This window comes from Necator americanus, chromosome III, assembly GCF_031761385.1.
Source record: "Necator americanus strain Aroian chromosome III, whole genome shotgun sequence".
Classification (NCBI taxonomy): domain Eukaryota; kingdom Metazoa; phylum Nematoda; class Chromadorea; order Rhabditida; family Ancylostomatidae; genus Necator; species Necator americanus.
In genome coordinates, this window is record NC_087373.1 from 6,291,652 (window position 1) to 6,315,349 (window position 23,698).

Here is a 23,698-nt window from a genome sequence, read left to right on the forward strand (position 1 = left end):
TGAATTGTGCCTAGACTTCTGGGAGTGGAATGTGTGAGGAACGGAGTGCACTCGCTTATCAAGCCTCGTGACGTCACTTGTAAACAAAACAAGTTGCATAGGCCTGCGATTGGTGTTCGGTAATAAAAGACAAATGGAACGGCCACGAAATAAACCATTATAGGGAAGCATGAGGACATTAGTAGGAAAAATGGCTAAGATCCGTTGTTAATTGAATAATATAGGTAGATCGTCCTCGTTTGCTAGTAGATTCCTCGGTTGGTTTTCGTTTTCGGTTACAACATCGAAGCCTGCCGCAGCACGTTCCACTGCCTCCGCTTCCTTTTGTTTTTTCTTGTTTGCTTGGATTTTTTTCATTCTAGAAAAAAAAATTGTTATGGCGTAAAGTTTATGACTGCTAATTAAATACCAGGCTTGAGTGTTTGAAGGTTCATGAAATATGCAAACGTGTTAACTGTTAACCAGAAGGAACAGACAAAAGTTACTTTTTGATCCCTTTTTGTTTGAGCAATGCTTCATGCTTGTCGAAAATCTTTTCTCCCTATCATACAATACTCTTGCATGATTTTGGAAAATTTTCATTTTCAAAACAGCTAGAAAAGAAAGGAAAAATCGTGGAAGCTTTCCAGACATGACGACCAAGCAAATAATTACAAATAACAAATAAATAACTTCTGGAACACTAGAGTTGCAAGAAATCCTCTTTTAGATATTTCGATTATTTCGATGCGACCTGTCTCAAAACGAAAGCAATCAAATTTCTTAGAAGAACACTTCGAAGCCAACGAAAAAGATATCTTTCCCGTTGAGTTACAAAGCGTTCCTTAAAAATAACTGCTATTTCACCAATATCCATCCCAAAACGACTACAGTTAATAGTTGTGAATAAGGTACACAATGGTGTTTAAGTTAATTAGGGAAATAAATTGGCGTTAGGAGTTAAGCGTCGTATAGGTTAAGCATCTAGTGCAGTGTTTGTCAGTTCGAGGTCATACTGGACACCGAACAACCGAGATTCCTATCCATTACCTACGGAAAGTGCAAACCGCATTGTGAATGGCTATGGTAAGGTCTAAACGTTAGGAAACACGGTGTAGTTGCGTAAGCGACTGAGTTCGAAGCAGTGAAGAAAACAGTTGGAATCAAGGTGCGACCATCGTGAACTGTAGCGAAGAACAGTGCTAGCAAGGATCCGCCCTCGACTCTAACCGCTACGCTCTACGGCTTCGAGCGCAGCCGCCAAAGCAACACCACTGAGCTTCACGTCGTTCTGACCCCACTATAAGTCATATCATGTACTACTTTACACTAGAAAAAAGACCGAAAAATCTTCTCATGGAACAAAACCTTCATTTACATATTGATGCATTCGCAAAGTTGTGACCCTAAAGAAGACTGTTGAGTTAGGCGGTGTAGCATTTTTGAAGGCTGTTGGGTTGCGAGATCCTTCAAGAAATGGGACACTTCGCGAGCTCTATCTTCCTTTTTCCTCCTAGTAGTTTCAGCCTACGTGTCGTTAATCCTCGAAAACTAGTTGCCTAGTTTTTAAGGATCCGACTGACTTAGCTATTCACATCCAGTGATAAATTCTTCATTGGTGAAGCATCGCATTCTCAAATGGGAAAGACAGAAATACATTTGCAAATTTAAAAACGATCTTCGTGTTCTATGGACAGCGTGTGCTGTAGAGTGCTCTCTCTATCTCCCTCCACCTACCTTAACACCAAAGGAAAATTTTGAAGGATGGATACTTTGCACACTACAACTTAGTTTGAAGGCCTATCAAATGCAGAAGCGATCACGTGATGAAAACAAATAGAACTCGAAACCCACCTGAAAAACTCTTCTCTCTCCATTTCGTCCAACTCCGTTACAATGTATGTGAGCGTATTCTCAATACGAGGGATAATTACTGAAACAAAAATAAATTTAGAACCACTCACATGCTTTCAGTAAAGAAAATTGCTGAGTTTGAAGTTCCGAGAGTATATCTGACCTAACAATTATGTTTCTACGGTTACTACTTCCTTCTTACAAAGTACAGATGGAGAGAAGTAGTGAATAGAACAGAAAAAAAAAACCCAAAATCTTCATTAACAAACTTCTCTAGTCTTTCCTTCTTTGATAATAAAAATCATTCAATGAAAAAGCAGATCTAAGCATGGATGCGATAGTCGGAGCCGCTGCTCCGACTCCCTTCACTTTTGGACGGTTAACGAAGGGACCCCTTTCACTTCTTATCACATCGCAATGATAATCTCCCTCAAAAAAAAAAACTACCCACTCTCAGAAGTAGAGATGGGAACGAAATGTTCACAAACCGTGTTCAATGGCGTTGACTCTTCTATTCGTGACTTTAATCGCCTCATCTAGTGTGATGAAACATGTTTGCAAAGTCGCCAGCTCTACCAGAAGTTCAATAGCCTGTTATATAAAATTTGTTCGATTTGTTATTTTATATAAATCTTAAATTTGACAACTTTGTTCCGTGCACATCATAGTAGCAATAACACATCATAAAATAAAACTAAAATGCAGTTGTATCACTCACCTTATTGTAGTTCTTCTTCAGTTTAGCGATGTTAGCTCCTCCTTTACCAAGACCCGTAAGATCATATGCGTCAGGCCCTTCAGCGGTAGCATCAAATACGGGCAGCATAACACCTTAACATTTAACAAGTAAGGATTCATCAGCGGTCATAAACAAGGATTCTAGAAAGTGAAGTTGAAAATGTTGCTTCTAAATCTTTCTCATCTGAAAATTAATCTCCTAATATTAATATCTGATTGGGTAACTTCTTTCATCATAGAACGATCGTATTAAAAGAGAGATACATTGATATATTATAATATATCCAAACAGACTTCTCTGCGCTGCCACAGCCGTTTTAATAAGACGAAAATTCGCCCCAAATTTTGATTTCTTTTACGTTTCCTTACAGTACGAAACACCACGCTGGCAATTTTTGCCAGTTAACTCTTCACATGTATGTTGTCGTTATCTTTGACGCAGAGAATTCGAATGTTTGGGATTTCATCGCTCTATCTCTCACAAGAACTTTTTTTTACTAGTTTTTCTCCCTTGTCACTCTTGAAAAACCTTCATCCTTTAAAAAAACACATTTCTGAAATACTTCTGGATCAGATGCGGTTGAGACACAGCTATCGCCATAATGATAGTGATAGGGAGGTGCTGAGCAATTGAAGAACTACTTACTAAACTACTGAACAATCTAAGAGTAGAAGCAGGCATAGCTAGCAAACTGAAAGCCGGTAAGACTGTCAACAGCGACGAGCACAAGAAAATACACTTTGATCAGGGATTCTAAGAATTCGTTGTACTTTCTTCAAACGTTTACTACAATCGCAAAAAAAAAACAGATATTAAGTTTGTCAGGATATGAAGTACTGCTTGTGCTTACGCGTTTGGGAATGTCGTTCACGAATAGAACAATGAAAAATGGCAAGCCACCAGTATTTGTAATGATGGAAAGAGCTTTGAAATTTTGATACCATTTCAGATAACGGAACCGTGGTCCCTAGCTACTCAACGATCATAGTCCACAGAACGACCAATGCTCAAATCCGAACTGTGACCAATAAATTTGATGATTGCCTTTGCCGCATTAGTTTCTATGACATTTCTGATCAAACTAGTTCATTTTTTGAAACAAGTACCTCAAAAATTTCATTTCAAAGTTCCAATGCAGTAAATATTTGTGATTTCACAGTTAACTTCCGCATTAACACTTACAAATGCGGATTTGGTGAAGAAAAATCTTAACTCCTCTGTGTTTTCTCAAATATGCATTATATGTAAATATCATTCATTATTTTGCATTTGTAATGATCCGATACATGTTTTTGCAGCTCTAAGACTGATACTGTAACACATGCAAACTATCCCCCGATAAAGAACATCAAATAGAATTCGCCAATTTTTGAACTAACTTCACACTTATGTTAGATGAAACCAGTAAACCAGAAACCTGACGCGCATGGGAAGCATCCTGAGAAAAAACGTTTTTTGTGCTTTGTATTCACAGTTCATTGCAGAACGGTGAAAATTAAATTTCTGGATGACATAAAGCTTAAATCCTAGGCAAGAGTTGAGCTCTTTAAAAAGCTAGACCTAGAGGTAGAGCTAAAAAGAAATCCGCTAATCCTATTTGAAAGAAGTAAAAAAGTATTCAAAAGAAACAGAAGTGAAAATTAAGGAAAAACTGAGTAAGAAAGTACAGAAAGAGTACTAACCGACAACGTTCTCCTTCTTCATACGTACACGGTACTGAGCTTGCGAGACGTTCTGAATGACCGTATGCGAGAAGTCACCGGCGGTGAACTTAGCTTCAGCAAGTGAAAATGCTGCCTCTTTCATAACTTCACCCATAAGAACTTTATTCTGAAAAAGAACAGAACAAGTAAAATTAGATAAAATAATTTAAAAAAACTGCTAATTAAATATTGCGGCAAGGTACTAGCTTCAAACTTCCGGACACTTTGTTTCAAAATAAAAGTGGAAAAGCTTTTAGGGAAACATAAAAGCACTGTTTTAGAAAGATTTCTCAACATTGAAATTGTAACCACAACAAGACCTCGACAATCTTCTTAAGAATATCACGGAAACGCATATTCAGGGCATCAGCCTTCTTCTTCAGTAGCGAATGACCCTTTTGTGCTCCCTTCAGACGAGTCTTCATGACCGTTTGGGCCCTAAATGAAGTAGTAACGATTTTTTTCGGTAAGATAGTTCTCTACTACAATTCACAGTAGTAGGTCTTGAGCTAGAATAATAATCGAAAACTTTTAGTCTTCAGTCTCCCAATTTTGGGAGGAATTCTGGTTAGAGCAAAATTCACAAGGATGAAAAAGTATAAGAGTTGCGATTTGTGGCAATACTACACATCTAGTTGTCATCGAGACTAATTATTACTAGCAAACTCATCAAGAAAAATTGAAGAAAAGTTCGTCTTATCCCCGAATAACATCTGAGGAAAACTAAATACTGCTGACGAAGTTAAAGGGCGCTATCGGAAATATGCTATGTAAGCAAAAGTAGTGATAATGGCGTAGAAATAGCAGTGAATGAAATTCTTCCAAAGAAATGGAATAATTTGCTAGCATTTTCAACAAAAAAAGAAACACCACACGCAATGACCGATTCCAATCGTATGCAAAAACTTCTCGAAAGAAAAAGAAAATAAACAAGAAAAGTGACATACATTCGAGATGGGAACACAGCAATACGATCCTTTCCACCACCAGACATGGTTGAAGAACCTGAAAATTAAGTGATTATGTTTACTAAAAAAAAGATACACACAGAAAAAAAAATATAAGCGTGTGTAAGTGTCGCACGGGAAACGATGAAGAAAGCAATCAATAATCCGCTCATATTCACATCGAATTCACTTGTGTCTTCACTTATCTAAGACTTCAATAAGACCATAAGAGACCAAATGAAAACGGAAGATATTGTATACAAGGAGAAAATAAGAAAGAATCAAAAGAAAGATCAATGAGGAAGGGGAAATGATTAAAAGGAAAGGGAATTAAAATTATTTCTGGAATATTATCTCCTAAACTCCTTCAAAATACAATAATTGGCCATGTAAAATGTTAAATTCCTAGAAAAGTATGGAGGAAATCGTTTCGATGCGAAACCACTAAGCACCGCCTTCGACCGGAGGCCAGTGATCAAACGGGAGGGCAAGCGACAGCGGCTGTTCGAATGGCGCACACAATTTCCTGAACAAACTCACGGACTCAAAAATGTTCTTTATGAAATACAGTGGCATCGAGGGATTTACATAACTTGACAATCCGTTCTGCATTCGACTTCGTTGCATAAGAATCGTCCTCATTTTCGTAATCATTCATTCATTATTTGTTCCCGATGAAAGAACAATGGGAGAAATGCGTGGAAATCTGGTGCAAAATTTGTAAAATGAACTCGAGACTGAGTCAAAACACTTGGATTCTGGTGCAGTTCCGGTTGTAATGGTTAGTTGTAGTTGCAAGCGGCGCTGTAAAGCTTGCGGCTGCAATCGAAACGGGACCCTCACTCATCTATGTAATCCGCATGCAGCTAGCAATGATTCCACCTCGATGTTACCGTTGCCGTCACCGCCCCGTCTCATAGACGGTTGCGCTCGAAGTTCCGCGGTGAATGCGGTGAATGTAGCGGTTGGGATTGAGGTGGGACCATCACGAACTGCAGCAGTGAATGGTTGGTCGCTTGCTAACCGCTACGTTCTTTCGCACCGCTTCGAGCACATCCGTTTACGTAATAGCACTGGGCTTCAGGTCTTTATGAGCTAACTAATTGTTTTTTTTTCGTTGTGAAAAGTGGAAAGTACAGCAGAATTATACACTGATATCGCAACGTAAATAATGCTGAGTCAAAGCGCTGAACGATGCCCGCTGAAGCGAATCCAATCGATACCGGATAATGTGCTATGTTCCACCATCTGTGAATATTACTTTTAAGCAGAGAACCAAACCAAAATTGCCATCGATCTTTGATTTTGGTCAACATTTCGCAAACATAACCTTTCTCAGGGTTTGGAAAACCAAAAACACTTTTAGCCCACCCCCTCAAACGCCTCCTCACCACCCGATAGCGATGTTTTGTAGGGTCAGAACCAAATGAAATACGGTGTAGTTACGTAAGCGACTGCGCTCGAAGTGTCGTGGTGTAGCGTAGCGGTTAGGATCGTAGGGGAACAATTGTTTTTACCACCCGTCCCTCCACTTCGCGATCGTCCCAGCTCGATTCCGTCTGCTAAGACTACTGCCCCGCTTCGAGCGCAGCCTCTTACGCAATTGCACAGTGTTTCACATCTTTTTGATCCGACTATACTTCAACATTAGTAACAGCACAGACTATCCGATTATGCAAATTTATCTCTTATCTTGAATTGCTGACATGAATTCAGGTCAACAGGACCGGGAATCATCTAGACCTCGGGTATCATCGCCATTGTTTTCGACACGATCTCTCAGTTTAAGTGGTGTTTGATCCGTACAGGAACAGTAAAACGTGATCCTTTCGTTACCGCGGTCAAAACACATCCGTTATAAGTGTACATAGCCGTGCATGGACCTCAGACAGCTGCACATATAGGCACATAGTGGTGGTAATATTCGCTGATAGAATTGGCCCGATTGGGTGAGAAAGGAGCGCGGATGGTGCACGTCAGGCGCTGAATGCATACGGATTGCAGCAGGCGCGTCGCGACAACAAATATGGACATGAGCACATCACCGATCATACAATTTTGGCTGCAATTTTTGTTCCATATATTGCTCGACTACGTTCTTTGCGTGTGTTTGCGTTAACGTAACTGTCATTAAAATTAGCCACCGGGTCGCGTATTTGATTGCTGCTTGCTCGCGATGGTCCTGCTCATACCAAATGCACTCTGGTAAGAGTAAGAGCTGCACAACATACACAGTTATTTATCGGAAGTTACCCAGAGATTGCAAAAAAGTGTTGTCGTCCAGCACACCGCCAAAGCCTGAACCCAAATAGGTCAATACCTAGGAGAGTGAAATCTCTGGTAAAAATCCTTCGTTTCAGGTGTCGATAGGCAGTAGTTCTCGTGAGACGTCAAGCTCACAGGCTATGGAACCGTGGCGAAAGGATGTATTCTGTGGAAGCTCCTGTTGTAGATCGAGACGGTTGAAGAGAGGTATGTTCAAGGACGACAAGATGCACGGTCAGATGCAGAAAACCCTGTCAAGCGATGACAGTCCGGTGAATAAGTCAAGTAAGTAGGAATGTAAATATTAGCCCCACATACACTCCAATCCCTCTGTTTGGTGCACTGCGACCCAATGTTGTCAGAAAACATCTGGAAAGATAAATTTGACAAGAATTACTATCCTATATCGGATCTCGAACCTGTGCTAAACAACACCATATACAAATGTTTCCCTATAAAGGGGCTTCCTTTTTACATGTGTTTTATTGTCACACAAACAAGAAGTTTTTATTTATGTATAAAATATTTACATTTAAACTTGAGGTATTCACAACAACATTTGAATAACGGGGATGTATTTGACACTTTGCGATATATATGAATATTAGGCGGATTTGTTTTTATATAGGATTGAAGAAGAGGTCGATTTGCATCGATGTAAGCTGGAAGGAGATTTGCATCAGTTTGGAATTCTTCGCCGCATTGAATAGGTTAGCCTGAAATAAAGTACTTTTGTAATACTGACTTCTATCTTGGAAAAAAAAAATCAATGTAAGAACTATGATGACGGTTGGAAACTCTTTTAATGGATTACGTTGTCGCTGTACAAGTTTTGTGTCGACGACAAGGAGCTGCGTGCACTTATAAGAAAGATTTCTATGATCTACTTTGGATGTATTTGTACAGAAAGCCATTCTTTACGCCAACAGCTTCCATGTTGTCAAGTAGAATCTAAAATTTCTGGCCGAATTTTTTGGTCTCGTTCAGAGCGGCGCGGTTTCCAACCAGAAAAGCAGTTGTTGGTGTGCTCATCACTACGGTGCGCCGTATTATTACTTTCACACACGAGGATCGAGTTAAGCGAGGGTTTTCAAAAATGCCTCCCGAATAATCTGCGGTTAGGCGAAGGCGCACAAGGTTGATTTCTCAGGAATACACACAACACCTTAGCATTACATGCGAGCGTGAATTCTTACAAACATCATGAGATAGCAGCATGGAATCGCTGAAGCGACATTTTTCATCTTAAAGAAAAATGCGCAGTTGCCCTTTAGTGAAAATATAACGACTCACCATACTCTCTCTCGAGATGAAGCCATTGATCGCCAAATAATTCTCTTCCCTCAACCATTGTAGCACTTGGTCTCTTGTTTCCTTGGGGTATTCAGGAGCCAACTTAAGAAACAGCATATGTCAATAGGTGCAATGCATAGTTGAAAAAAATATGGATAAAAGACGTTATTTTTTAACGTTCTCTTCATTTGGTGCCGCTTTTTCGGAACCATTGCAAAATATTATAACACGTAGCCTTCTATTTTTGCTCAAATAGGTGGCTCCAATTATTTCACGTACGTAACAGTTTTGAGAGAAAACCAGGAGTAGAGGGGAAACACATCCGCAAACCCACCTCCTCAATATTCTTCTGCAGTGTTTCGTATTTTTTCATGAATGACTCCAGACGTTCCACTTGTTCAGGACTGCAGATTTCAATTGCCTGAAAAAAAAGTGCGCACAAATGTGGCATGGTATTGTTCATAGCGCAGTTATTCATCTATTCACCTTTGCAAGAACCAGATCGTAGGCTGCTGTGATATTTGCTTCATCAACCTGTTCTTGAACGTAATCATAGTACATCTCGTTCTCTCTAAACTCCTTGGAGAGCTTGGAAACGCATCGATCGCGGTTACTCGCCGCCGGTGTTGGTTCAGCCATCTAAAATTATTAAAACAGAACTGAGAAAACATGAAAACTATGTCAAACAGTCTACGTCAACACCAATAGAAAAAAAGACACTCACTCGCAGAAAGTCAGGAAGAAGGAGTGGTGGAAAAGTTGGGAGCGTTGGTAGGTCTTCCTGAAAGATATAGGTACAACATAGATATGGGCATACGTTCCTGGAAGAAAATAGAGACACAAATAACTGGATGAGAAAACAGAAATAAGAGCAAAATGTTGAGTATCTATAGTAGGGACAAGACGACGTGAAACACGGGGCAACTGCGTACACGGCTTCTCAATAATTATGCCTCTGTGTCTCTGCTACATCAGACTACTTACCGGTCGGAAAGGTTTGAATGTCATTAGTCGGTTCAGAGGAAGGTTCTCCTGTAAAATTAAAACTTGACTATTTGAAAAAATAATCGAAGCCACCCATCTGAGCAAAAATAAAGAAGCTATAAAGATTGAATCTACTTCTCTGCGTCTCGATTTATTTCTGTGCTGCCATCTAACCGATCATGTAGCAGCAACATAATTCACATAAAAAGACAAAAAAATGGAAGAAATCCACAAATCGCAACTGTGAAATGTTGCGTTGTGGCGCCGATACTTGCTTTGCATTGGATAAGTACGATACGCGCCTGAATTGCGGCACGGTTTTTGCGCATCTTCGATGCCAGCGCCCTAAAGGAAAAAGCTAGCGCAGCAGCCGACGAGGCACAGAATCTCCATAGCCGCAAGTACGCATGTTTGATCCGGTGACCGCGACGCGTGCGAAGGAACTCACGCACTCCCTCTAGTTCTCAGACACTCCGTGTACTATGCTCCGTCAAAATTAAATACGCTTCACTATCGCCTGAATAAATATATTCACTGACGCTGTCGCTTCACGGATGTATCGGTAAGAAGAGAAGAAATATGGAGAGAATCAAACACGCACACATTGTTGGTGTCGAAATGGGCAGAAAAGAGTTCAGATCAATCACGCATCTCTACATGTGATTCAAATTTTCGATAGCAACTTCACTAATTCTACAGTAAGCAATCACAGCATTCTACAGAACCAACTGAACTCACTTCTAGTTTCTGTTCAGGATGTTGAAGCCCTTGTCGACTCATTTTACCCTGTAGGTATCGGTTTTAATACTACTATACTAACTGATCCACTACTACTAGTTTACACTTCACTACACTAATAATCATCTATCAATAAACATGGTCCTTACTATGAATGGTAGTGAGAATAACTCTGTTAGAGTTGGAAGGCGTAGAAGACCGAACGGAGAGGTCCCACCACTCTAAAAACCTTCTGTTTGAACGAGTAGTTTCTTTTCATTCTAACTCAAGACCCACGTGCTAATTCTACGGATCCACCGCATACTAACACAAAACTACTAAATGTGATATGACTAACATTCGACTGGAATGGGGCAAAAATACTACGAGCGAGCGAGTTGAGCTTCGCCTGAAACGTTTCCATTATGGGCGGAGTTTCGGATCGACAGCTCATTTTACATTTGACGTGTTAAATGCGAATTTCTGTTTGTGTGTTTGAGAAACAACTGACTCTATTACTATGAAGCACGAGCCAGTTATTACTGACTCGTGTGAAACACAGTGCCAGACAGGTCGGCTGCCGAGTATTGAAAACTACAACCAACAATAGCTCTCAACTCAACCTGCATTACCCGCATGACCCTCGTTGGCTACTGTGAAAAATGCAAGAAAAAGAACAAATCCGGGAAAACAAGTACGCTACATCAACGTTTACATTAAGTGCGCCTTCAGCTCTAACAGCTGCCATTAAAGGCACCGTACCGCGAAATTCACGATGTTGGGATCTCTCGAAGAAAGGATAGGGTTAGAGATCTAGATTACAAGTATGAGTGTGACCAAGCTCAATTCGAGCAAATCGTCTCGGAAAACGGCGAGGAAAGAAGCCGTTCTTGCACAAATTATCCTACGAGGTACTTTAGAACAAGTCACTCCTGTGCATCTGCGAGCGAGCGGAAGATAGCCAATGTGGTTTCCTTGGCAGCCTATACAAGGAATGCATGCATAGGCTGCTGAGAGAACCAGCGCGTACATAAAAGTGGCGTTGTAAGCTACATCGTAGGAAAATTCGTATAAGGCCGTTATTCACGCTTTTTTCCAAGGCGATTAAAGGAATTGAGCATGGCCACCCTCTACTCGTGATCCACAGTTCTTGCTTGTGTTTTCGTGAAAAGATTTCAACATCGTCAATTTCGTGGTAAGCTGCCTTCCAAAAAGGACTTAGTATGTGAACAATATCGACTTCCCGGGCAGAATATCAATCCACTGATATTGATTTCCAACTACGAGAAACTCACTCACCAGAAAACTCTGAAAATCAATCAGACCTGCATATTCTGGCGATTTTACCTCCGTCGACTTGTCGACCTTCTAAACAATAAAACGGCATGTGAATTCGCAAATTCAGAAAGACAAGAAGGGTTTAGGTTTTAGGATATGCTATGAGGGACCTACTTCTGGTGCAGCAAAAGCAACTCTGAAATCTGTGGTGAGCGTTAACGACGGGCTTCCTTCATCATTTTCCTCCGACAAGCGGATCTAAAATGGGTGTGATGAGCTCAAAGGTCAGAGTTAATACTGTTATGAGTAAAGTGTAGTTATATTATGCCGCGATAAAGGCGCTCACTTCATAATTAGTAAAAAGAGAAGCAAAATTAAGCTTCACGGTCGTAGAGATATCTTTACAAAACAAAATACAAAATACACTGCGAAAAGAAAACAGAAAAAGTAGTATGTGGGTACGGGGACGGCCGGAACTACTGTAACAAGTTACGAACTCACCAAGCCACCTTGAACAGCGCAAAATATCAGTCCAAAACATGAGATAGCTGTAGCGCTATGCATTTAGGTGAGCTTTGAAGCCTGTCAACATTTTTTCCTCATCAACAGACGCTTTTATTCAGCTTATTGCGAAAAGCTGCGCAAATACGGACTCTACGTACACAAGCGGCAACCATGCTTATGACATGGTGTTTTTTGCTTGTCACTGCTTGTTTCCATTGTTTCGTGACGTTGGTAACTACTGCCAACAGCAAGCCGACCATCATATTTTTAGAATTTTCGGAGCAACGGAAAAAACGAAAATACGAGAACGACAATATTTTTCACGACCCTTTACAATCAGATTTACATGTCGGGAAGTTCTGTATCACAGCGGAAGTCCGCAAATTCACAATTAGCTCCTTCGTACACCACTACTGCTGAAGATAGGCGCTAATCGAAAACAGTACGCCTATGGAGCCAATCTACAATTTAGCCACGCCCACTTCATGAGCGATAGCTCTGTCTTCCTTCATGGAAATATTGTTGTCGTTCCAGTTTTCGTTATACGGAACATCCAAAACTACTATCTACTAGTTCGTTGGTTTTCGGGAGTAGCTTCTCGAGATGGCAAAATACATAAAAGTATTTATGGATATTACAGCTGACGCAGAACCTATAGGACGGTTAGTATTTGAGGTAAGGTTATGGTATTGTCAGAATTAAAAACCACCGAAGTCAAGAAAAAAAAACGAATAAACATTGTAGGAATTTCTTCTAAAGGTAAGATAGAGTAAAATGACTTCAACGGATAAGACTACTCACCTTCTTTTGACCCAACGTAGAAATGTTTTTTAGGAAAAGATAACATTCTTTGACAATCACGGTGTGCTCACTGGCCAGTTTCAGTCTGCTCAGTCCCTTAAGTTTTGCCTCATCAGATTCCCGTTCATTGTCTCCAAGAACTCTTTCAAGTCAACACTTTCAAGCAACAACTTTCAAGTTCAACAAAATATGTTATTAAGCACACGTTGGCGATAGCCTAATTCAGTGTCAGTCACTGATTTCTGTCACGTGAGAGGCAGTGTGACGCACCGGTACCGGATCACGCTCTAAAATGTGATATAACGCTATAAATTCTGAAATATTGTCTTTAATACAGTCAAAAAGCGATTTTAGACAAGAAATTCTTAATGTTATTGAAGTGTTAGTAAAGAGAGGACAAGGTGAATCTTCTTCACATTGCAAAACACAAATCAAATGATTTCTTCTTCTCTACCCAACGAAAATCCTTCACATTTGGTTACTACCAGACCCTAGAGCCGGCTAGAGATGCATACACCGTATTTTTTCGTCCATTCTGACCGTCTCCAGCAATTATCAACCATTTTCAGTTAAATACCAGAATCTGTCCAAAAACCAGCGAAAATTTTCGGAGACTGTGCACAGGTGAGAAGGGATTTGGCTACAAAGGCTGTCATTGGTACCGAATAATTCCAGGATTCTGTGCTTGTGTAAGTGACACTACATTTAGTTTTATTATAAACGATAAGTCGAAAAAAAAATCCTATAGAGGTTCCATTTTTTTACCCTTACAAAGATGTTTCCGTATATTTTCTAAATAGTGAATGTAGCGCACGGATGCGAAATGAGATGAACCACCAGCGAACTTTTGCTTTAGTCAGGAGACTTTGAAACGCAAAACGAGGATAGAAAAGGCGGTAAAAGCACATTCGACAATAAGTATTTTGAGGATGAAAACTACGATATTCTACACAATAAAAGGTAGACGTTACATCTCTTCCATCTGGTAAATTATCATTTTAAATTGCTGCTACTTCAGAGGTATCCTCTCTATGGACAATTTTGGATGGCCTGACACTAATTCTAGTAGATTCTTTGTCACGTTTACCAATACGCCATGGTATGGAACATTGACTTGAACGTGGACCTGGAAACACGAAAGAAACTGAATTCTTTAGGATGAATAATTTCCACGTTGCATTCGGAGAACTTGTCGACGGTTTTGATGTATTGGATAAAATGGAGAGTTACGGAATAATAGAAGGTAACAGCTTTATTTCTTCCGAAATGTCGATAAATCTAAATTCCTCAGTATGTCTGTGATTGCAGACATACCCGTAATTGATTCAGAAGACTGACTTGTGCAGTGTTAGATCAGAAGTGCTGAAATTTCATGTCAAATTTCACCGTTAAATGAAATTTGCAATAATTTTGGCAATAAGCTCGCCGCAGCTCATGTGACTTTGTCAGGACTACAATCAACTACATAAGAAAGACCTCCCGCTTCAAATTAAACCTGTTGAGTGTTGCTTTAGAAACGGTCATGACCTCAAAATCTCTCTCAAAATTGCCTTGGTATGCCCACTACAGATATTTAGAATAATAACCTAGTTATTTCAGGGTATGGTGCTCAGAAGGGTCGAACTACAAAACTGATTGTCACCGAAAACTGTGGACAATTATGATCCATGGAAAAATCGTCGAAAAATGCATCAATTCACCGCATAAACGACGGATCCGTCTGGAAATAAGACCATGTAAAATCACTTTTAGGAAATCGATGATGCAATTAGCCAATTTATTTATTTGTTCTAGACTTGCAACAATTCTGGAATGTAAATTTTATTTATGTTACAGTCTTTAGAAGAAATTTGCCCTGGAATTATGCTTGACAAACATTACCACAACAACGAAAAGGCACAACTCCCCCTACTACAGTACGATAGACATGAGCAAAACCATAACAAGCGTGATCTAGCGCGGAATTCGTAGGTTCTGAGCGGATAAGAAAATTGGCAGAGCTTACATCCAATCTTTTGTTTAAAAGCACAAAATAAAACAGTCAACCATAAAATTTAACAAGACTTAACAATTCCAAGTCACTTAGCAGTTCGCAGATCTACACCGGAAAATTTTTATTCTCTATCGAAGCTCTCTCCTCTTTTACATTTATGTTCTATGCACGTACAATTCCCTATGTTCGGCACAGGATATACACATTCCATCGATTGCGCGTAAAAACTGCGCAACATTTGCACTCTTTCCATAAGATTAGGTGTTGTTCCAGTAAGACGTGGACGACGATGAGCTTCCGATAGACATTCCATCGCCAAAGACCATCTTAATGAATTGCGTTACGTTACGTTACATTGTGAGACCTGGTTTTATTCTATTCAGTGGCGGACACGATATCTTGCTACTCTATTTCTCTGAAGCCAAGTTTTTGAATAAAGCCGTAAGCATCGCAGCGTTTGAAGAAGACTGAAGGCATAACATAACATAACAGAACATAAGGGCTAACATAGTTTTCTTCAACGCCGCGAGAATTCAAACGGGCCTACTAGATGAGTTTGAATTCTACCATCCTCACTTCGTGCGCAGAAATGATTAATGTCTAGCACTCGATACTGTGGTACCTCGAAAAAGACCTGAAGAAATAGTGCGCGACAAAAAAAAAGCACGGCAATTCATCATATGACGCACCGCGAGCTGACAAAACTGTGAAAACAGCTGGAGTCAGTTGAAAATTTGAGATTTATGCTGCATTTGCACAATCAGGTTAATCTCAGCGGTACCCAATGTCGAAATGTTTTGATATCGATTGAAAACGGCCACAACTCTGATACTTCTCATTCACTGATTTCCAAAGGATATCATAATTTTCGAATCAACTGTATAAATGAACTCACACATCTAATGGACAGCCTTGGGGACAAGCGAGACCTCGATCCGGCAAGCGAAAACAACTAAAAACATATCCAACGATCAATAAATTAATTTTTAGCGGTACATTGGCAATGAACAAACAGCCGATGGGAGGACCCATGCTTACCGTTGAATTTCTTCCGTAGTTCTTTGATAGTGAGGCTCCGCGCCTAACGTCACACTCTCCCAGCACAATATACCGAACATCCTGCAGTTGTAGATTTCTAAGAAGTAACATTAATCAGTGATGGATTACTTACCAAATGTCACCTTCTTGTCTGTATTTAGGATTCCGCTCGGTAGAACAAACAATTTCCGGCGGAAGCCTGGATGTTGTTGGTGGATAGAGACAGCTCAGCTTAATTACGCACCTAAATTGGAACCTTTAAATTCTTTGGACCTGTACACTATGAAGAAGTTGATTTTGCTGCGCTTATTGAGCTTTAGATTACATAGAAACAATAACGGCTAGCATAATAGGTGATCTCAGCCATTTCTCTATATCCCCCTTGCAGTGAGTGTTCGGAATCTTTCAATACCGTTAAATGTGTCTATGAAAGATGCTCTTTTCACTTTCTACTTTATTCAGACGTTAAAATCGCTGATAGTGATAAGAAAGCGAATCTATTCCAATTTACGGTAAAATTTCATCTGTATTTGTACTTATACAGCCAAACTAATACGCAATGTGTTCACTTACAGTTGATTCGCATTCTCTCACACCCGTTGCTACCAGAATGTAGCCGTATTTAGTTGAAAGTAACAGTTTGGTCGTCTCAAATCCAATCAAATTCTGTTTGAAATCATCACATCCCTATCAGCATTACAGCGCTAAACCATATTTAAAAGCATCACCCCACGAATATGAGGTGGTACGGATTTCGGGTAGAGTATTCGTATACGGGATCGTAGATTATGAAGAGAGGGGTGATCCCGTCCATTTCTTCCTAATTGCCGCGAAAAACGGCCCGGAAGATACGGCTTCTGGCGCGCTATTTTCTATGAGTTCGATTTGAGCGCGCCAGCCTTGTGCACGCGCCCCATCTTTCGGGACGTTTTTTACGGCAATTAAGAATAAATAGACGGAATCACCCCTTTCTCTATAGTCTGCGATCCCGTAGATGAATGCTCCACCTCAAAGCCGTACCACCTCATATTCGTGGGGTGATGCCTTTAAACTGGGAACAATGTACATCGTGTGGATACAGATCTTTGAAAGAACGCTACTATCATTGAAGAGAAATTAGAAGTAGACGAGTTTGCATGCAACCGTTGTGCTATGCGATAATTTTCACTTTGATAATTATCGCGCGTTTGATGAAGCTTTGTCGTTCTCTATCAATTATCCATACACCAATGATTCGAATGACGCCTGACAGGCTTCCTTCGGTGCTGTTCACCTTCCCTTCTTTCTCTTCGCATTCATTCAAAGCGGTTTGCGCCCGCCTCTGATCTGCTACCAGTTTGTTCCTTACCTCCGCAAGTCCTTCGACGTCAGCTGTACGTTTTCCGTTGTGACTGCTCCATGGGCAACATCGCCCAGAACCTCGTGAAAATGTTTCAGAGCAGCACTCACTTGTACCAGTAAGTCAAGTATATCTTTCAGTAATATTAATGGTCGATCTCGTTCTTCTCGATCCTAAAAATGATTAGAGCAAAGAATTCGCGACGAAAACTTCCATTCTAACCCTGCACTTACGAACACGAATTTGATGTTGGAAATAGTCAGCCAGATTTCCACCCGCTAACCACTCTACTGCCACAGCGGGTCGCAGAACTGCAAATGACAGATGAGAGACGGCAACGATTCGAGATATGTTGGCATGCGAAAGACGACAAATCCGTGCTGATTCTTCTAAGAGAGCAACGCTATGCCTTGGATTAGGATGACTAACCTGCAAGAGAAATTGGTTAAACACCAATCTCGTAACACGAGAACGAACCTCACTTTCACAGCCACAGGGACTCTTTCAGTTGTTCGATGTTTCACTCTTGGTACAAGTGTTCCACGAAAAAGTGTACCTTGAGCAGTGTGAGCCAGTGGTGTGCCAAAAATTTCGATACAGTTATCCTCGACAAGGTATCGTGACAGCTCTAAGTGAATATTGTTGAGCAGTAACCAAATGTGACTTATTATAAGCACGCTCACCTCGTTTCAACTGTTTCAGCTGTTTTTGATAAGGAAAAAGGTTGTCAGGGACCGGAAGACACATCTTTTTGCCATCTATAAGAGATTACGGTTGGCTATAAATGTACTAAAACAAGTGCTTTCCAAAGATACTCATCGGGTTCATCTCGACATCCGTGGAATAAAAGAAAGGCTATATGAATAAACAATGCGCTCTTTAATCCACACACTTATCAACCGCGACACAACCGCATTTGCATTTTGACTATTCTGTAGCTACAGACTTAACGGGATATGAAGTGCATTAATTAAAGTTCATTAAGTGCATCCTCAAGAACAACACACGCAAGAAATGAAGGGAATATTGTAGGTTTTTGAACGTCGACAAGTATCGACAACTTCACAAAGAGACGTGCGATAGAGTGCGTGCGATACTTTTGACCCCGACCTTTTTGATATCCGATCTCTTCATACTTTTGATCGCGGTTCGGCGGATCAGCGCTTCGATGGTTATTGAGTGTTCACAACCTTGCGCTCAATAATCATGAAACCGCAGAGCCGCGAGACCGCGCCCTTTCACGGTTCTGAACTCTGCGGGCAGCCGAAAGCTTGGTATACTTCCGTAACGGACTGCGCCCGAAATAGCGCTGACGTGCGCTTCCAATCGAGGTGGGAGCATTGCTAACTGCAGTGATCCCACTTCGATCACAATCACTGCTTCCACCACGCAGTCTCGACGGTATCCATGTTTCAGTAGTTTTGATCCGACTACATCTCAAGAAAACTTCCTTAGTGATCTAAAAGTTGATCTAAGAGAGAAATGACATAGAAAAGGTTATATTTTGCGAAAAATGTGAAAAGTACAATAACATAATATATTAGTGTCGCGGCAGAAAGTGACACGATATTAAGAGACCTATCAAAAGGAGATGTCAGATAATACAAAGAAAAAACTTAAGAACGAAAATACATTCTGCAGAATTATGCGAAAGGGCTATCAGAAAGAAGAACTTCGGGTCAAAATAAAGCGAAACTTCACTATGATTTTTCGACTACAATTCTGATTAGGGCACGAAAGAAGACGTAAAAAGTTAAGAGCCCACTACCAAAACTTCCCCTTCTCATGCTACGTTTCACGATACCTCAGATTCCTACAAAAGATCCATTGAATACCCTACGTCTATCGGGACTAAAACCAACAGTCTTTATAAATTCCACTTTATTCCACTAGTCGAAAAAAAAGCACTAAAATATGCCATGAAAGGATATTCACTGGATATTCAGACCAAGAAATTTTTCTGATTATTGCAGTAGTTTAGAAGTAAAAGCCAAGCGGAGAAAACAACATGAAAGAAATAAATTATAAGCAAACCTACTCTTACAGATCCATAAAATAACCAGCAAGTAGCAGGTGGTCAACGCTACTACTGTTGCCCATGGTGTCATGTAGGATACGGAACATTGGTCAGTTACCAAAGCATCGTCTGGTTTTGGCATTTGTCAGCGGTCTTCAATACCTGATGAGTTGACAAAATGTAACTTAAAAGAAATCAATGATCATGCTACAGCCAAAGAAACAGCGGTACTTTCTTCTCTTTGGAATTCCTAAAAGAATTTAAAAAAAAAAGAAACAGACGCAGAAGAGGGTTTTCTTTTACTGAAAACCACATTAACATGCATCCTGCGGAAATACGAGAAGCTATTGGAAAAGGCGACGTAAGGCCAAATTTCACACTGAGGAACGAAACTTTGCGATAGTTGCAAGGGAGAGGGAAAGGATGCGTCATGCAAGGAAAGAGCCCGCGCTGGAGGCTAGAGTAGACGCGGCTGGACACATTTTGACGCCGACTATATCTCCACTCTCGATCCACCTGATTGTTCTGTTCCACGGCTAACGATTTTACGGTGTGAAAAGGAACGGTGATTTCAGTGTCAATGACCGGAGAGTTTTAAAAAGAAACAAATAGATCTGCGAGACGAGTCTGCGCGAAATGTCAGATAACCATAGAATTGTGCTGGTGCGACAGCGGTAAATTGAAATAATGTATCCCAAAGGGATAGGTTCGCACAGTGGTTAGAGTAATTGGTAAGGTTAATACATGATTCTCCGCTGAGTGCAGTTGAAAACAAGTGGTCGATAACTTTACTCCGCTACGATCCGATTTCTGGATACCAATTTCAATTTCAGACCGCCTCCGTCGACATCAACTTACTAAGTCGTTAACATATAGATCTCTCCCAAGGCGTCCTTACGGTACATTGAATGTGAGGATACGACGATATGGCTACTTAAACTCTTCCAGTATACAAATGGTTAAATGAGGGTAGAGAAGAGATCTGCGAAACTTTTTTTTTAAAGAAAGATTAAATCAAAACCATAAGTAAAAACAATGCATTGAAAGGAAAACATAGAAATTAGTGTGGCAGATAATATGTACACCAAGTGGTAGAGTAGGTTGATTAGTGAAATAATACCTGAGTAAAGATCCCACAAATGAAGAATTTAAATTAAAGAAGATTACAGAAAATCCGAGCAAGTGTCGGTTGTCATCATAGTGGTCGAACAGCCTTGAATTGTATGACGCACATCTCTAAAGACAGGTTTCGGAACGGTGAAGAAGGAAAAATCAATTCTTAATACAACATGTCAATAACAATTGATGTTGAAATGCTTCTTGTACAATTCCTGTTTTATCTACGAAATCTGAGTTGATATTTAAATTTGTTTTCTAGCTACAAACAACTATAAATATCTTCTCAGCGTTTCTGTGCTATATTTCTTGCAATGAATCAAATTTTACATGGCAGAGCTGAATATCTCGTATTCCTGTGTTGGCGAAAACGGAGGGTCTATGAACAACGCAGCTGAAGGACATAAATAATCAGATAAACAAAAAAATAATAAACATCTGTGTACATAGTGGACGTAAAATGTGTTGTAACTTGACGGCGCAACGCGTACTCAGTGAAGGGGTACTCACACACTTTCTACAGTAAGCGGAGACCCTCCCCCTTCCGGAACTCTTCGTTTTGCCTTTTCCACTTTTTTTCGATCCTGGTTATGGATCTTAGCGCTTGAATAGAACTACACGATCTTATGAAGCCCTTTTCCATTAGTTTTATCATTTGTTCTGCTTTTAAGGTGTCCCTAAGATCTAAGTTCACGGAGATTTAATTTCTATCACATTCTTTGTGTAATTGCGGACAATTTTCCTAACACGATTTACATTGACTGTACATAGACGTGTAAAGTGTAGCTGAGGAGGGGTGATAGGGAGAGGAGAGGACTCAACAATGCTCTTATTGAACTGTATCGATCTGCACTTAAGGGGCACGAAAAAAATGTTCATAGAGCGCAATAACCATTCTTAATTGACAAATACCATTACAATTACCAAACTCTCCAAAAAGGTTTACTGGAAGTATATAGCTAAGTCAGTGGGGAAAAAATTAATTAAAATTGATTTTAAAAGTTATAAAAAATAAAACCTAAGCAATTATTCTTTTTCTGTAATCTGACATAATATCACTATTTCACAATCTTCTTACTCTGTATTTACATAAAGGCGTTTATTGATAACATTTCAGTGATGACCTTTCTGATGCAGTTTTTATATTCATTGCTTTCTTCTTTCACAATCTTAATTGACAAATGGCTTTCCCATTTGAGAGTAATTTACATTCCATTTGAGCAAAGTCACATGCTTAAATTGTCATCCTTTTAGAAAATAGCATTCTGATTGAAGAAAGATAGAAATATCTGCTTGTATATGTACTTCTGAAAGAAACTCTATAGGGCTTCTTTCAAACAATCGCCTTCCTTCTCCTTCATCAACATCAACCTGACATGGAGGCTAGATATACTAAGAAAAAAAAGGAAGATAGAGCTGGAGGTGTTAATGCTTTGACTTCATCAAACTCTCCCAAACATGGTTATTGGGAGTACCATAATCCAGGAAATCATCACATCATGTAGCACATTCCAGGAAACCGAAAATTGCTCTGAGATAGTCAAATTATAAGTTGGAGGATCTATGACATGTAAGCTAATTGTTACTAGGAGAAAAAAGTAGGAAAGAGCGTCGGGAAATAAGGGCGCCACTGAGCGCCCCCTCTTCCCCACCAAATAAATTTCCCCATTTTTCCCCTGAGATAGGACTTCTCCTCACTCCAGTGTTAAGAACAGTCTTTGCACCCTAAGTGCAGGTCGAGTGCAGTTCGATAAGAGCGTTGCTAAAAGCGCACCCTTACCCCTCCGCCACCCAACTACACTTTGCCCGCGACGAGTAAACTGCACTGGGAATGGGTACACCTCTTCCGCAGCACAATGTCGATGGACATGATGAATTGCTGCGAAAAAAGAGAAAACAGCTTACTTCATGACATACCATCCCCACAGCTATCGCATTAAGCTATCCTACCAATCTCAATGCGATCATGTCTTTGTCGGGGTGGAGCTTACTTTTTACCCTATTAGTTCATTTCACAACGCATGAAGAAAGAAAAAAAACCAAATCTAACAGAGTGGTTTTGAAGAAAAGCACATGGAAGACTAGAAAATAGAAAGCTTATGCTATAAACACTCAAGTATAGTCTGTGATCGCATAATATTAGGCATACCACGCAACCCATGGACGCAAACAACGATTTCTTTATCGAATTATTACTGGTGAGCAGCTTTTGTGGCCTTAGAACTTTGATAATATAAATTAGCTTGAGCAAAAAGTAATACAAAGATTCCGATAGAACAAAACATTATCTTTCGTATAGCATAAAGCATTATGCCACAAATATTTAATGAGATGCAGAATATTAAAATTTAAAAGGGGCGGGGACTTAGTTGCCAACCTAATACAGATTTCCACTAAGTTCCTCGTTTCGACAAAGAAACAGACGTATAACATGCCCTTTGTTTTTCGCATTTGCATTTCCTTTTCTGGAAGATGTGTTGGATTACTCCCAGTTAGCACTTTCCGATGCCAAACACAAGGAAATAATGTACGAAAGAAGATCAACAATTTATTCACAAAGAACTCGTCCATGAGAGGTATTCTGTAAACAATGCGCCAAAGTGCAATGGGGACAGTGGTCATGTTATGAAAAAAACCTGAACTTAACACGAGTTACAACTCTAAACTACTTACAGATTTTTTTTTTACCTTTCAGGTGCAAAAACTAGAAATAAGTTAACAGAACTTCTAATTTACAGAGCAAGATAACTAGACAGCTGAACACAGAGGTACATAGAACTTGAGTAGAACATGAGTCATCCAGAGTGAGAAAGATACACACAATTACTGTCACCGTAACACCGCAAAAATAGTGAACTCTACACAAAAAATAACATATTTACAACGGCTATTTTAGTGATTTAGGTCATGTTTACAACAAAAACTACATGAATTGACCAACAATCAATCACTAAAGGCCAAAGATGAGATAAGGACCTCATCTTCTTATCAGGGCGTTCACTACTTCGTTGGGGTCCGGTTTCTTCAATGGTACAGTAACTCCAAAAAACAGCAAACACGTTACAAAATCTATCCGGGAAGAGACGCAGGTGGTCAGACAAGCAGGCATTCTTCATCTTCTTCCCACTACG

The 23,698-nt window shown here is 40.0% G+C and overlaps 4 protein-coding genes across 8 annotated transcripts; 1 reads left to right on the forward strand and 3 right to left on the reverse strand.

Moving 5' to 3' along the window:
* Positions 1–207: 207 nt before the first annotated feature.
* RB195_008750 (uncharacterized protein) lies at positions 208–5,269 on the reverse strand (the record flags this gene model as incomplete). The annotated part of the gene is made up of 7 exons (XM_064195398.1): positions 208–358; positions 1,834–1,912; positions 2,322–2,424; positions 2,552–2,664; positions 4,255–4,402; positions 4,596–4,713; positions 5,223–5,269. 7 exons carry the CDS (start codon positions 5,267–5,269, stop codon positions 208–210), a joined length of 759 nt encoding a protein of 252 aa, XP_064046543.1.
* Positions 5,270–8,107: 2,838 nt separating this feature from the next.
* On the reverse strand, positions 8,108–13,720 carry RB195_008751 (uncharacterized protein; the record flags this gene model as incomplete). 3 transcript variants are annotated; one of them, XM_064195401.1, is made up of 12 exons in its annotated part: positions 8,108–8,203; positions 8,781–8,882; positions 9,115–9,201; positions 9,267–9,419; positions 9,505–9,561; positions 9,765–9,812; positions 10,503–10,550; positions 10,652–10,723; positions 11,781–11,849; positions 11,934–12,017; positions 13,065–13,195; positions 13,642–13,720. In XM_064195401.1, the coding sequence occupies 12 exons, from the start codon at positions 13,718–13,720 to the stop codon at positions 8,108–8,110; spliced, it is 1,026 nt and encodes a 341-aa protein (XP_064046545.1). The 3 variants fall into 3 exon arrangements, with proteins under 3 accessions (XP_064046545.1, XP_064046544.1, XP_064046546.1); XM_064195400.1 differs by lacking the exons at positions 10,503–10,550; positions 10,652–10,723; XM_064195399.1 differs by lacking the exons at positions 11,781–11,849; positions 11,934–12,017; positions 13,065–13,195; positions 13,642–13,720 and adding an exon at positions 10,840–10,935.
* RB195_008752 (uncharacterized protein) lies at positions 12,867–14,728 on the forward strand (the record flags this gene model as incomplete). 2 transcript variants are annotated; one of them, XM_064195402.1, is made up of 6 exons in its annotated part: positions 12,867–12,938; positions 13,634–13,753; positions 13,921–14,024; positions 14,083–14,163; positions 14,222–14,307; positions 14,664–14,728. In XM_064195402.1, the coding sequence occupies 6 exons, from the start codon at positions 12,867–12,869 to the stop codon at positions 14,726–14,728; spliced, it is 528 nt and encodes a 175-aa protein (XP_064046547.1). The 2 variants fall into 2 exon arrangements, with proteins under 2 accessions (XP_064046547.1, XP_064046548.1); XM_064195403.1 differs by lacking the exons at positions 12,867–12,938; positions 13,634–13,753; positions 13,921–14,024 and having other exon boundaries at positions 14,096–14,163.
* Positions 14,729–14,755: 27 nt separating this feature from the next.
* Positions 14,756–19,593, reverse strand: RB195_008753 (uncharacterized protein; the record flags this gene model as incomplete). 2 transcript variants are annotated; one of them, XM_064195405.1, is made up of 10 exons in its annotated part: positions 14,756–14,784; positions 15,232–15,383; positions 15,953–16,009; positions 16,096–16,176; positions 16,229–16,339; positions 17,444–17,607; positions 17,672–17,863; positions 17,917–18,062; positions 18,118–18,192; positions 19,473–19,593. In XM_064195405.1, the coding sequence occupies 10 exons, from the start codon at positions 19,591–19,593 to the stop codon at positions 14,756–14,758; spliced, it is 1,128 nt and encodes a 375-aa protein (XP_064046549.1). The 2 variants fall into 2 exon arrangements, with proteins under 2 accessions (XP_064046549.1, XP_064046550.1); XM_064195404.1 differs by lacking the exon at positions 14,756–14,784 and having other exon boundaries at positions 15,179–15,383.
* Between the last annotated feature and the right edge of the window lie 4,105 nt (positions 19,594–23,698).